Source organism: Melospiza georgiana, chromosome 5 (genome assembly GCF_028018845.1).
Source record: "Melospiza georgiana isolate bMelGeo1 chromosome 5, bMelGeo1.pri, whole genome shotgun sequence".
Classification (NCBI taxonomy): domain Eukaryota; kingdom Metazoa; phylum Chordata; class Aves; order Passeriformes; family Passerellidae; genus Melospiza; species Melospiza georgiana.
This window is the reverse complement of record NC_080434.1, coordinates 33510150-33525477: the sequence shown is the minus strand read 5'-3', so window position 1 is coordinate 33525477 and position 15328 is coordinate 33510150. Positions and strand designations below refer to the sequence as shown.

At 42.4% G+C, this 15328-nt stretch overlaps 1 protein-coding gene across 1 annotated transcript; it reads right to left on the bottom strand.

Moving 5' to 3' along the window:
- Positions 1-4723: 4723 nt before the first annotated feature.
- RAB33B (RAB33B, member RAS oncogene family) lies at positions 4724-12202 on the bottom strand. The gene is made up of 2 exons (XM_058025084.1): positions 11953-12202; positions 4724-8027 (listed from the first exon to the last, which is right to left on the bottom strand). The coding sequence occupies exons 1-2, from the start codon at positions 12193-12195 to the stop codon at positions 7584-7586; spliced, it is 687 nt and encodes a 228-aa protein (XP_057881067.1). The 5' UTR covers positions 12196-12202; the 3' UTR covers positions 4724-7583.
- Positions 12203-15328: the final 3126 nt, after the last annotated feature.

Genomic DNA, 15328 nt, shown 5'->3' with positions numbered 1-15328 from the left:
GTCCCCAGCTTTGGGTGCTTGGGCCAACAGCTTAACTTGGGCCTGCAGGTCCTACTTTGGCAGCTGGAGGATTAATTATGTGCCACAGTAGCCACATTCTTCCTGACTTTGGCTCTAAATACCTTCATTACCTTGCCTGCAGAGCCACAGAAGGGTTGAGCTTGGAAGGGATGTCTGGGGATCACCTGGTCCAATCCCCTCCTGTGCCAACCAAAACACTGCTGGTGTCTTGTTCATTTGAAGGTGTTAATGTTTGAATTGCTTTAATATATTAATCCAAACGTTGTGATTCAAAATGGGGTGCTGTGCTTTTTCCTCTGAAATAGTGCCTGTCAACAGGCATCAAAGCACCCAGTGTGACTGCTCTCCCTGTCCTCAGATGCTTCTGGCACAGCTCCACACCATCTGCAATGAAATGCTGGGCAGTATCTTCTTGTTTAACGCAAACTGCGCTTCTTGTACGTGAAAAGAAAGTCAGATATCTTCACAGGGTATTTCAGGTAGCTGAAAGCAGTGGCTCTGGTCAGTCTAAAACAGATTTTACATTCCTACAATGCACTGCTCAGCCTGTGCATAATTTCTGGGAGTTATGGTCCCACCCAGAAGTGCTGTTCCATAAGCAGTCATTGCAGTGTGATGTACTGAGCATTTGACTGCTGGTTGAACAGGGCAATTTGCTTTTACTGTGAGAGTGCAGAGCAGCAGGTCACCAGTCCTGTCTCAAATGCTGTGCTGTTTCCATCAGCACAGGCAGATAACTCCTGGATGAGGGTGGCAGTGCCCCCATGGCTGCTGCAGGTCAGGTCCTCCTGGGACACAATCCAAGTACCCAGCCCAGCTCTGAAAGCCTTTGATGTGGCATTAAGTGACAGGTGTGGCAGGTACTGGTTTGGCTGTGAAACAGCCTGAGCAGCACATACTGAACTCTGAGGGTGTAAAAGAGAAGTATGCTCCATGCTGCTTCTGAATAAAAACATCTACAATTGATTTAGCAGCAGCTATAAGATGGTTTATTTCTTACACAGTCCTTCCAGTTGTGCAACTATTGCAGGTCACTCATAGACAGATGATTTCAACAGTTCTTTCTACAAAAGTGGGGGTTTCCAGAAAAGCGACAGCTGCAGAATGGAAACTGGTGGAAACTGATTATCAGTTTAATGTTACTCCTCTTTGGTTAGTGTTGCAGAAAATAAATTCCTGACTGCAGTTTCCAGTGCTATATTTAGCAGCCCGTTCCACATGCGAGCACCTTCCCAGAGCCTGCCTGCATCTCCAGGGATATTCCATGTCTTGTGTCACGCCCAGCTTCCACTGGTGGGAGTCAGGTGGAGTTATGGACCCCCGTTATGGACCCACGCAGTCTGTGCTCACCTTGTGTCAGCATTGCTTGTGTTAAGACAAAGACAAGGCATTTACATCAGAAAAAGCTTCCTTACCTGGGTAGGCTGAGACAAACATGACCCTGTTCCCTGACGCACAGAACAAGGCACACAATATCCATGGGTGGATAAAGGCAAAGCCTGCCAGCCTGCCATTAGCAGGGGCCAGAGTTAATCACCCAGTGTAATCAGAAGGCAATCAGGGAAGCTGATTCTGGAAGTTAATGTTCAACTAAGGGCAAAGAATTTTTTGAAGTCATTTCCCCAACAGAAGGGGCAGGAGGTGCAGAGGTGGAGGGAAAGAGGAGGGATGGATCTTCATCATGGTGAGGATCAGGGAACCCTTTCAGGCACTTATTTGACAACGAGCTCGTTTGGGATTTTTTTAAATATACATATTTATTTTTATTTATTTATTTGTGTCTGAATTTTTATTTTTCATAGATCCGTGTTTGGTGCAGTTCCTCCCTGGTGCTCAGGGTCAGGGCAGCCTTTGCTGGGCACAACCGTGTTTCCCCTTTGCTGGCAAAAGGCAGTGAGAAAACAGGGGATGCCAAGTCACAGTTGTGTGTCCCCATAGCCCACCCTGGTTTTGCAGCAAGCAGTTGGAAATTGAAGCAAATCTTCACTACAGGTAGATGAACTGGCCTAAAATATTTTGAGTGGGGAACACAATAGGTCTTGCTCATTAAACATGCAAGGCAGTCTACAGAAGAGAGCCTTAAAAGAGCTGGGAAAGGACGGGAGTAGCACTAATTAATCAAAATACAGATATGTCCTGAAAACAGGAAGTGGTATTTGCCTGCAGCTGAGAGGAGAAATATTCCCTTTTCTGCCCTTTTTTGGTTTGATTTTTGTTTTTTATACTCAGTAGAAAGCCCACCTAATATAAGACAGACAACATGCATTTTTTGGAGTCAGACTATGTGATTTCTTGTTTCCTAGGATCACAGAACCACAGACTTCTTTATGTTGGAAAGGATCTTTAATATAATTGAGTCCAACCACTGCGGTCCCTTCCAAACTGAGATATGATTCCTTGATTCTCCAGCACCAACAGTGTGTAAGTATGGGGAAAAGTTGTTGAATTTACCTCTAGCTTGAGGAGGGATGCCCATTAAAGCAAACAGCATTTCCCAGCATTCCCTAGGTGCTTCTCCATAAAAACAGGAACTGCTTTGTCCTGCATCTTTTCAGGTACGTCTAACCCAAGCACATTAACAAACTGCAGTTTCACTTGCACTTTCTAGGCTGCTGCAATGTCTCTTCTTTTCCTTTTTCCTTTCCTTTCCTTTCCTTTCCTTTCCTTTCCTTTCCTTTCCTTTCCTTTCCTTTCCTTTCCTTTCCTTTCCTTTCCTTTCCTTTCTTTCCTTTCCTTTCCTTTCCTTTCCTTTTACAGAAATGTGTGTTCTGTTTCATTGACTTGACATTTATGTCATCTTAATTTAAAATTACTTGGTTTCATGGTTCATCTTTCATCCTTTGGCTTCTGTCCACTACATGTTTTTAACTACACTCATCGCTTTCTTCTTTAGTCAATATTAGTTGTTATTATAATTTATGTTTATGGTGGAACAGTACATGCCAATATTGCTAAGCCCTTTATCCCCACCCAATAACCATAGGACTGATTCAGGATAACAGATGGTGTTTTCAGCTTCCAAATTCTTTGCTCTAAGCATATCTTGCAGCAGTTGCTTCTGTGTTTCTAATTTTGTCTGATGCAGGCAGCCTCCCAGCCCCAAGTGACCCAAGTTTTTGCTTCATTCAATGGTTCTTCACCCATAAAGCCTGAGAGCTGGAGCCTCAAGGCAGCTGCTAGAGCTGGAATCCCACCAGTGTCATGTACCACACATCAAAGAGTTGGAATTCCACACAGCCCTCCCCCAAGTGTTGCATTATGATGCAGAAGGAAACATGCTATGGTGATGTGAATATACATGTTTTCTGGCCATCATTTTACATATATAGAGACTATGTATCTTATTTGTCTTTATTTACCCTCTGCTCTCATCATGCATATGAATGAAATGTACCTATTTAATGACAGATGAAAGTATTGAAATGAAAGATCAAAGTACTGAAATCAGCTCTTTCAGGTCAGATGCAATTTGACAAAAGCACTGTGAGCCTTGAAGCAAAGGACAAGGGCTGCCAGCATTTGTGCTTTTTAACAGCAGCACCACAGTGACTCAGGTATTAGCTCAGAACTGAAGCTAAGCACTCCAATGCAGTCATGAGGATCCACAGGAACTTGAACACCCTCTCTGATTAGCACATGCTTTTCTTAATCTACAGCTGAATCTTTGCTTGCTGAAGCCAGAAGCTCTTCACTGTCTCTATTTTGAGTGTGTTAAAAATAACTTGAAGTAAATAGAAAAGCTGTTTCATGTATTTTAGGGTCAGTTTAGTCTTTTCCTCTTTGCTTGCCCTTCCTTAACTGAAGAAAGGTCTGAGGGACAGAGGACTATGAAGGGCAAGGAGCACCTCAAAGGCCCCTGAGCATTTAAAGTGTTTTCCTGCAGAGGAGTGGGTGTGAAGGATGTGGGGATGACCAGGCTTTGGAGAGGATAAATGGTTTGCAAATGCAGCTTCTGCTTTATGACTCCTGATTTAGAGGGCCAGCGTGATGTTTTCAGCAGTAAATCACTAAGTATTTTCAGAAAGAGGGAGTTCAACATATTGCCTCACACCAGTCTTTTTTCTGCCTGTGACCTTTCCAAAGGGGCAGTGCAAACAGTAAAAAGTAATAATAGAAAAGGAAGTACTGAGCTAAGATCAGGGTCTTATGACTCTTAGTTTTCATATGCTAAGAGCTTCACCCAGCCTGGCCTGGAATACTTCTGGGGCATCCACAGGTGCTCAGGGCAACCTGTGCCAGAGCCTCACCACCCTCAGAGGGAAGAACTTCCTCCTAATCAGAGCAGCCTATTTGTTAAATGCAGACCAGGGACAGGATTGTGCTCTATTTTGGGGTTTGTTAATGATCACTGGTATTGCTGGGAAATTTGTTTTCCATTAATTCCAAATGAATACCAAGTGGTATTTTTTTGTGAGCCCTAGAATAATGACAACTTCTAATGTTACTTATGACTTTAGAGTTAAGATTACGTGTTGGTGTTGTGTTGATTTCCCCAGAAAAACCAGACTGCCATTTAAAAGTAATATTATTATTACTTTTAAATAACATATGGCTCTACATTTATCTGGGAATTGCAATGTCAAGCAACACCAGTCAATGACCTCAAAAATAGGACTCTGGTAGAAGAAAAAGTATTAGAATTATACATTCTGGTGAAGTGAAAATACTCAGAGGGGACAAGAAATATGACTTTCAACAAATGTACAGAAGTTAAAGAGGTTTTATTTCTGAACAAGATGAGACGAGAAGAAGAGTAATGGAGAAGATTCCTTTAGGGTCTTGATTTACATCCAAGAGTCAGTAATTGCTATTTTTGTAACTTGTGTTGTTTCACTTCCCATTCTTCTGGAATCTGAAATAAATACTGAACACAGCTCTGAACCATCAGGTGGGTGCTTCAGATGCCCCAAAATCACCCAGAGTCATTGCAAGAAAGCAGTGACAGTAGTCCAAGTATTGTGACAGTCTTTTTTGTAAAAACTGTCACCCACACAGACAGAAACTAGAAACTCCTTCAACTCCCTCACAGCATTTTTAACCATATGGAATTATATTATTATTTCTATTATAATCATTGAAAACAAGTGGTAACAGTTTGTGGCAAAGCCCGTTTATTAGTTTTCTGGGACTGTGCCTTGCCTGCCCCCAGCACATACAAAAGAACACAACTTTACAGTCTGGTAAAGTGAAAATACACATACAAAGTATTCAGTACTCTGATATCCATCCTGTGGGCAGAACATCACCACTGAAAGCCAGGGAGCAACACTGAATCCTGCATTACTGACCACGCTGCCTCCACGGCAGAACCATTAAAACATGCTTTGTGCTGAACATGGAATTACACACTTCAACACCATTTGCACACAATTTCCATGACATGAGGGCCCTTATTTACAAGTTGTGGTAACTCAAATAAAACTTAACAGATGTGCAGGTGTTTCAGATCAAATTTAACAGTAACACTGCAGCTACATGATTTTCTTACCCCAACCCCCAACCTGACTTTAAAATTCTTAATTCTGGGATATTTTATTAAAACAAACAAACAAAAACAAAACAAAAACAAACAAAAAACCCACAAAACTTGCTGACATATTTAGTATACAAATAATTAAGAAGGATCCTCAGAAAAAGGATTAAGGACATGAGTGAAAAACAATTTGTCCAACAGGACTGTAAACCATATTTATACCATAGTATAAACATCAATTTAAAATCAATAATTTTCTTAAAGAAATCATTAAGGACACTAGTGTTAAAAAGGTGATTGTTTCTGAAACAACTGTAAATTTTAGTCATGTAAGGTTCAGAGGAATACAAAAGCTTCCTTTTACAAATGTTTCCTAAGCAAAAATACTGTCACAACTGAAGCAGCTTTGTACAGGAAAAACTACTACCTTTTGTTTAGATTCTTTTTAAACATCTTAATCATATAAGACCATATTAAATGGTCTTCCGAAATCTGGAAAAAAGTCAATGCATTTTTTCTGTATAGGTTGCAATGAAATTACATCTTAGGAACTGTAATAGTTTACATAATAACAGGTATCTTGTTTCAGTAATTTGTTTATAATGTGTTCATTAGGGTGGCAGCTTCAGAACTAGCCCTTCCATTGAGTTTCCAGTAAGCAACACATGCTACACATTGCCAATTAAAAAAAAAATCTTCATTTATTCTTCAAAAACTAAGTCACAAAACATTGTTTGACATGGCACGTGAATGAAGTCATAGATTGCATTCTATAGCTGACATTTCACTTTATGCAGCTCTGTGCAACTTAGCACCATTTTTATTATGAAACTTGATCTGCAGGGAGGACTGGAAAAAAGCAGTTGCAACTATGAGAACACAGAAAAAGGTGATCCAAGAGGAATTTTTTCCCTCATCTAATCCCTACTAGCTCACATTAGTAATGCCAAGGATGCCCTACATAGTCACAACATTATATATGCAGGTTTTCCCTCAAAAATCTGTAACAGATGATGTAGTTGGTAGATTTATTCCATATTTCAAGAACAAATTTAGTTTGTGTTTGGAAATATTTTAAGAATGTACCATATTCCTAAGCATTCCCATTCCTGAAATATATTATCAAGTTGGCATTTCAAGATATCTGAGAAGCACTCCTGATATCTTAAAGCCCTGCAAACCCCATCTTTGAAAAGCAGTATGCCTCTGCCAAATTCACCCAATCTTTTGCTTACTCAACTGTTTTTACTTACCCTGAGACACTCAGCTCAAATACAGCACCTTCAGAAATACATAACAATTTTAGTAAGATCAGAGAACTTGTGGACAGGTGGAGTCCCAATTTTACCCCAAATCCTGTGCTACAGTACTTTCCATAATATGGGCTAACAGAACATAGCTTGGTATCACATGCTAATTATGAAAAATTAATGAAGTTTTAAGTATCAAAAAACTGTCTAGAGGTAGGGAGAAGTTGGTTAATTCCATTACCACTGCCATGAAGAAACAGACCAAGTTCATAGTGGAAGGACAGGCCAAACCTAGCAATATGCACCAACACTGGCAGCCCAAAATTTCACACACCTGTTTTGTTTTGCTTTTATAATAAAAAAGGTACCTGCTTTCTAATTCCCTAGTAGCTACCTCATATTCCTTCATATGCCAAAAATCTCCCCACTGCTGACCTAAAACCCAAGTTCCCTGGTTGTCACAAAAGGCTCTTTCTCCTACATGATTCCAACACAAGTAGCAACCAAAAGTATTAGTAAACTGGCACACTAGTTATAATCTTACCACAAGTGATGAGAACAACCTCAGGCAGCAAGAGCTCAACTAGGACTGCTTTGTCAAAACCTGACAAAGTATGTTCCCATATATTTATAGTGAAACTTTAGTAATTCAGAAAGTACAATTACAAAGTGCAAGAGCATAAGATGGCACATCTACACCAAGAAAAATTAAAATAAAAACCACATTAAAGTGCCAAAGAGATTTGCTATAGTTGCTAGCAAAACCTGTAACTTTGCCAAAGGTCATAATTTTGAAGCACTTGCAAACAAGACAAGGTGATAACCAGCGACAATGTGACCTAACACCAGCAGGATGTGATAGGTTTTGGTTCAGGCTTTATATGAATTTCATCATGATCTGGGGGTTGACTAAGCATTAATGGCTTGTGACTTTTAAGCTTGTGAGCCAGTGTCATGAATATGGCCTCCACATGGTCATTGTCATTGGGGTTCTTGGCAGAGGTCTCAAACAATGGCATGCTGTGAGTGTCAGCAAACTTCTGGGCCAGGTCCGTGGGCACCTGAATTGCACTTCTCAGGTCACATTTGTTGCCAACCAGAATCCGTGGTATATCACTGGCAAGAAGGTGCTGTTTGCACTCCTCTATCCAGGAGGGCAGGCTGTGGAAACTGGCAATGTTTGTCATGTCATACACAAACACCACAGCGTGGACGTTCCTGTAGTAGTGCTGCACCATGCTCTTCCTGAAGCGCTCCTGGCCTGCAGTGTCCCATAGCTGGATCTGAAAACACAAAGACAAGGAGAGGAAAGTATGCTTTATTGCTCATCTTGGAAAATAACACAAATTACCTGCAGTGAGAAGAGTTGCATGATCACAGAAATCTACTCTTCTGAATTAATGATACTGACAAGTTGGTGCTGAAGGCGACTGTTGTATTCACACAATTTCAGAAGCTTTAACTTTCAAAGCTGCTCACAAGTGAGGCCAGGAGGAATGATGACACTTGAGAGAAACTACAAATTTCTGAAAGTGTCTTGGAGCCTGTAATTTTCAAGATTTTTAGAAATATAAATCCTGAAGTCTCAGCAATAGCACTTTCATTTGAAAATTAAATAAGCGTTACTTCCCAGTACAACCATCAGCTGACACAATTTTTGTTATTTCCAAAAATAATCTCATCTTCCCCAAAATTTTGTTGTTAGCATGATGTTAACTGCCATGTAAAACTAGGAAGAAATCAAACCATGCTTGATTTCAACATCACCAACAAAAACAGGACAAAGAAATCTTTCTCGGCAGTGTGTTGGAATCAAACCCTCCTGCAATGAACATCTAACTTGCTTATTGAGTGCTTTAACTGGGACCACACTGTGGTTTGTAGTATCAAGGCAGCATAAAAGAAGGAAATTTAAAAAAAAAAAAGGCTAGGGTTGAATGAAAGGAGTTTTCCTTGAGACTCAGAACTCAAGGAATACTAAGTGTTCTGCAAACAATGAAGATAAATTTGAAATTTAATCTGTTCTCATCAAAGTCACAAGCACTATGTAATTGTTGAAACTGTTCTCCCATTACCATAGCTCTGCATTCCTTTGATCCAAATGTTTCAGTAAAACTTCTTTAGAAACTGCAAACATCTTGCAGGTTGTCTTGTCTACCACTTTAACCAGTGACTTTTTATATTAAAAAAAGGAAGCCCAAGTGCACGGGAAATCTGCCAAGAGCAAGAAGATGCATCAGTGATAGAGTATCACATAAAATTGTTTTGAAAGCTACAACAATGGAAATGCAGTGAAACTGAACAGAAGCAGATGCAAAGTCTTGATACCAGTGACTGACAATAAGGAGTTTTTCTTTAAGCACAGCATTCATCAGGTTGGAAATTATTAAAAGGATGACAATCCACATCCACGAGTCAATCACAGGATGTCATGAATCAGTCATGTGACAGACTGAAACAAAAAGAGTAAAAGATGTTTCACATGGTGTGAATTTTTCTGCAGCACGTCTGTGTAGACAATATTATGTTATGGAATCATATGGATAGTCTTGGAAATGCTATCAAATTAATTTAATGAGGGAGTTCGTTTTCACAGGCAGCTGTGAGCTTACAATTCTCTCCCCAGCTTATTCACAGAGCAGGAATTGGTTGTGCTTCAGTCAAGCAGAGTTCTGCAAGTGTACTGCCAGCCTTGGGTAAAGATGGGGAAATTAAATTAAAGGTTTACATAACTTGCAAGTGAAGCTTAAACTACAGCTCCTCCAAAATTTCATTTACATGCAGCATTCAAGCTTGAAGGGCATCATCAACTGAGTCATTTGCACTGAGAAGTAAATCCTTTCCCAATGTTGAAAACTACACATTTCAGAAGTTTCTTTTTTTTCTTGTTCAAGGGGAACTTGAGGAAATGGTTCTATTTCTGCCTTTCACCCCAAATATTTTCTCTTCTGAAAAACAACACTGAAAATGTTCATGTTAATGGGAGTGCATTAATGAAGTAACATTAGGATTACTATTTCATTGTTAGTCCAGTAACACCCATCTTCAAGGGACCACAGTTTTATAACAGCCCTTTAAAATACATTACAGTATTGAAGTTTGAATACAGTTTGAATATTTGGTTTAATAGCATAATTCATCTAATAAAACTGGACAGAATCACTTGGTCACATTCCCTAGGAAAGACAAATGGCATAAAAATATTAAATACACTGACTCAGCTATCACAGCCCACCTTCTGATTCTGTTTTGTGGATCCAGAAAGGCTCTTTTCTAAACAAGGACTCACTCTGTATGTGTGGTTTATAACACAGTGATAAAAACATAACTGGCCTTGATGCTACGTCTCCTTTAAAAAGGGAGAAAATTTGGAATAGCTCAAGGTACAGAACATGATGTTCAGACTTTCTTATTTGAATTTCACTTGTGTTTTGCTCTTGAATGTAGGTCAGTGAAGACTGACATCATTGTTTTCTTCAATTTTCAACACTTGGATCAATTGAGGAAGAAGAAAATGTAGAAGGCAGCAGATCCATTTGTTGAAAGTTTTAATTTACTGATCACATTTAGGCATCAGCGTCAGATATGGAGCTGTCAGCCTGCTGTACAAGGAATGAATATGCTTGTTCCTGTGCCTGGGAACGCACACAATGGCTGTGGGGGAGCGCATCAGGAGAAGAACGGTGCCAGTGTTCCTGCCGATGACACAGCACTTTTCCAGCTGTGAAGGAAACAGTTCCTGCTGTGGCAGCACAGGACAGAACCACCCAGCTGGCTGGGGGAAGGGACAAGACACCACTTTGTAACCAATTTGATGCGAGAGGAAAAATTCCCTTCTGGGCACACAAGGACTACAGTAATTGAGTTCATGGGAGCTGCTCTCTCCTGGTTCAACTGGTGCTGCTGCTGGAGCTGACTGCTACACGTGAGAAAGGTGCAGAGCAGTGAGAGAAGCTGCCAAAACCACCCAAAATCAGTTCGAACTGACAACACTCCCACTGAGAACTAGGGTCCTGGCCACAAGGATAACATCTATTCCTTTAATGCTGAAACAGAACTCACACTAAACAATGTGTCTCAGAAGAGCCTCCTTCACTTCTCTGCCTTCCTCAACCAGAACTGGCTTCTTTTACAGGTAATGCTCTCAAAAAATGCAGCAAAACAATCTACAGAAACACGTATCTCAGAATGGCACAATGACCCATGTGAAGCATCTAAGAGCTGTGGATTATGCTACGTTCTTTACTTCTCTCCAACAAAGGTCAGGCATCATTCAGACGTGATGAAAATGCCAGTGAATAAGACGGTGCTGACAAGACAATGTCCCTCAGGAGGAGGGATACAAAGGGATACAAATTCTGTACAAAGGAGTACAAAATTTCAGCTGTCAGAGAAATTCTAGTCAGTGGTTTTACTAAAAAAGACCAAACCAAAAAAAAAAAAAAAAAAACCCAAACCACCAACAAAAACTCCTATTCACCTTCCTTTTTCAGCTGAAAAAGGATATGAGATAAAAATCCCATAGGAGTAGGAAAGCAAAGTGGTTCTCCTATTCTTATATATCCTCCATAATCTCTTTAATCAGAAAATGAGCAAGGAAAAACCATGGCTTTTGGCTACATAACTATGAGCTGTAATTATAAGGCCTGATGATGACAAATGCCCAAGCACAATCTCAAGACTACTGTTAACTTCCTTTATTTTTGCACAACTGAGCTTTCCTCATAGAAACAAGCTGTAATACAGAAGCAGATGGGGATTCCATCTAAAACCACGTTAGTAAACAAACTGCATCTGTAAGCTGTAACAGAGTATTCTGCAAATGATGCTTACAATCATCACACGGCAAACTTAACAGAATCCTAAAGAAATCGATATACCAGCCCACTGTAAAGATAAATTACCGATCAGCATCTGACCAAAGAGACGAGAAGGTCTGGCTTACGGCCGGAATCGGTTCACCATCCCAGACACCTACACCGTGACTGCCTTTCCAGCAGGAGCACGGCCAGCAGCGGAACAGCGTCAGGGCAGGCACAGCCGCGGCTGCTGGCGCCGAGCCGAGCCGAGCCGAGCCTCCGGGCTACGGCCGTCAGAGCCCCGCCAGGGCTGCGGCCCGGCCCGGCCGCTCTCCCGCCCCGCTCTCCCGGCCGCTGGAGCCCCGTGCCAGCGCTGCCCCCCCGCCCGGCCCGGGCGGGCCCCGGGTACCTTGATGCGCTCGCCGTCGATGGTGACGGCCCTCTCGCGGAAGTCCACGCCGATGGTGGCCTCGGTGCGCTGCGGGAAGCGGCCGGCGCAGAAGCGGTAGGTGAGGCACGTCTTGCCCACGTTGGAGTCCCCGATGACGATGATCTTGAAGATGCGGGAGCGGGCGGGGGGCAGCGCGCCGGGCAGCGCCCCGGAGCCCGTCAGGCTCAGCTCCAGCGAGGACTCCACGTCCCCCGCCGCCATGGCGGCCCCGCCAGCGCCGCGGAGCAGCCCCGGGGCGGAGCCGCCGCCGCCACGGGCCCGCGCGCGCCGGTCTCGCGAGAGCGCGGCCGCCGAGCCCCGCGGGCGGGAACGGTGCGCGCGTGGGCGCTGCCGCCGGCAGGGGGCGCTGAGGGGACGGGAGAGGGATCCGCTCGGGAATCTCCGAGCAGCGGGAGCGGAGTGCCCCTGGAGTCGTTCCTGAGGCACCACGGGACATTGCTGTGAGAGGAGCTGAGGGGTGCCTGAATCCATCAGTGCCCCCAAAGTGCCCATGGAGTCATTCCTGAGGCTTGGCACCACGGGACATTGCTGTGAGAGGAGCTGAGGGGTGCCTGAATCCATCAGTGCCCCCAAAGTGCCCATGGAGTCATTCCTGAGGCTTGGCACCACGGGACGTTGCTGTGAGAGGAGCTGAGGGGTGTCTGAATCCATCAGTGCCCCTGGAGTCATTCCTGAGGCACCACGGGACTGCAGGGATGCCACAAACCCAGAGTTTGTGTAAGGGACAAGGGCAAACTCCCCCCAGGGAGGTGCCTGGGTTTTCCTACCTGGCCTGAGCAGATATTCTGTGCTTTTGGAGGGACCTTCACCACAAAGAAGACCAGCTGGAAAGGATCAATGGAGCGTCGTTGGGATCCATGGAGTGGTGAGTGATATTTTCTTTATTTTGTCCCTGTTACGCTCTTTCTGTCCCCCCCACCTATTTTCTATGTCTTTCTCTCTCCCAAATTTACTATCGAATAAAACCCATGCTGTTGTCACTGGGAAATGGTCTGAAAAGCAGACTACACTGAAAAAGCAAATGTACACTACACTGAAAAGCAAATGTAGATTACAGTAGTTGGGAGAACTGGTGCCCTAACAGGGGCTTTGCAAACTGACAGGTGAGCCAGAATTCCTAAGGTTTAGGTCAGATACCTAATAATAAATAGCCTTTGGGAGTCCTCCTCTTTACACTGTTGCACTTGCCCCTGACCACTTGGGGTTTCTGCCTGCACAATAATAAATGATCCTGACCTCCCAGAGATCAGCTGCCATGTGGTTGGAGCACAGTGCTTTGAGCAACCCATTATTACTCATATAAAAACAAGAGGCTACACTAAATTAGAAAAACATTAAAACATCCTGAGTTCAAAGCAACTTCACTTACAGTGCCCGTCTTACATTTTGTCCCTCCCTTTCCCCCTCTCTTGGACCAATCCCTGAGACTGTCGAGATGTTCCTCCACCCCGTAGTCCTCTTCTGATATTCCTTTTCCTTTCTAATGTATTTGGAAACCAGAAAATATAATTGAATTTATTTTTCATCAAAGAATAAAGTAAAAATGCTTCTTGCTATAAAAGCTCTTGAAAAATCTTTTGGTTTTCTTCTTTTGCAAGGCAGGTACTTTTAATGTGCTCTTCAGATGTGCTCAGTGAATGAACATATAAGAGCCTAAATTCACGGCTGTTTTTATTTAGCAGATGTAGAACTTTCCAAGAAAGGGGATTCTGAAAATAGTTGCGAGTCTCTGGACTTGCTTAGCATTTCAAGAATAGTTATTTCTGTTTTCTCCTGAAGGAATATTTTAACCTGTTGGTCCCATGAAAATGCAGAGTGTTTAATATCTAAAAATTGCCTGTACTAGGTCCTAAGTTAAGGAACAAATTAGGGGGGGAAAGGTAAGTCTAAGGCTGTCTCACTCACTTGGTTTTTTTCTGATCAAAAACTTTCCAGGTGATTTAATGACAAGTAGTTTAAAAGTGGTTTTAGAGTCTCTTTATAGCTTTGTTTAAAGTTTTGCAGAGATATTGTATCTCTGACTTCAGACGTCTTGTGGGGCTTTGGTGTGAGGCTTCACATGCTCCATCTTTGCCAGAAAAAGTCCTATGCTTTTGCAAGGAAAAGTTCTGCTATTGCAAGACCTGACTCTGCAAGTTTTAAGGAGAGTTTTACCCCCCCCTAACACGTTCCTTTATGACAAAATATGGATGGCAAAAATGTTGGAGCAGCACAGAACAGCTTTTTGGGAAGATGGGGTTCTGACCCTGTATGTCAGACTGAAAAAGCAAGTGTTAACACACCCTGTTGAAATCACCAATGTCTCACCTGAAATGAAGTTTTGACACAGCTGCTTTACTGCAGCTGCCAGAATGTGCCTTTTGTACTCACTTCCACGCCCTTATTCAGGGTGTGGTTTTGTTACTCATTTCTGCAAGAATAAGCTTTCCTTCTTTTCCCAGGCTCACTCTTGTAATGCAGGGCATAGTCCTACTGTGATTTCAACTAAAACATTGAATAAAAATACATTTGAGCCTCACAGTTTCACCCAGGCAGCCCCCAAGTCCCAGACAGCTGCTCCCAGAGATCCCAGGATGGGGGAATATTCAAAAGTAAATACTGGGATGTATTTGTGCTATTGAAGATGCTGTGATCTCACCAGGAAGAACAATTTATAATGTATGTAGAAAAAGAAAAAAAACATCTCCAAAACAGATGGGGCCCATGCATCTGGGAGTATGCATAGGTATGAGACACAAGCTTATTTTCCTGGTGGTTTGCTAAGATGTCCTTTCAGATATGAGATTTATACACTTTTTTACTCTATTCAGAATATAATCCTTATAAATAAGGATAAATACTGCTTGCTTATTACTTATTCCAGCGGCCTCAGTCTTTTCTCTCTTCTTAACACTTGGCAACAGCCAGTGCCCGCAGCCTGGCTCTGAGCTCAGTGTGCCTCCTCAGCTTCAGCTTAGCTGCAGCACAAGGATTTCCCTCCATTTAGGTAAATTTAGGTCACCATAGGTTTTTCACATAGCTTCTATGCAATTTGTGTACCTGTCAATAATTTAGAAAAGACAGGATGGTTTTGGTGCCAGCAGGGTCCTGCAGTACCTAAACAGAACATCAAGGACATGGTGAAAAGGTGCTCATCAAGGGACAAAACAAGAATTCAAAAGGACAAACAATTTCACTCTTCAATAAAGCAAAGATTGGGTTTTTTCCCCAGCTCAAACAGTTACATTTCACTGAGATATTTGACTAATACTGCAAGTGAAGTAAGATGCAGAACTGTGAATGTTTGATGATTCCAGTGAGGAAAAGGAATGGAAGGGGGCAGTTTCCAATTCTG

Excerpts from the sequence above, each read along its gene's own strand:
- RAB33B (XM_058025084.1), bottom strand. The coding sequence starts at position 12,195 with ATGGCGGCGGGGGACGTGGAGTCCTCGCTGGAGCTGAGCCTGACGGGC. Across the intron at positions 8,028-11,952 it reads TCGACGGCGAGCGCATCAAG|ATCCAGCTATGGGACACTGC; the intron begins GTACCCGGGGCC and ends TTGTGTTTTCAG.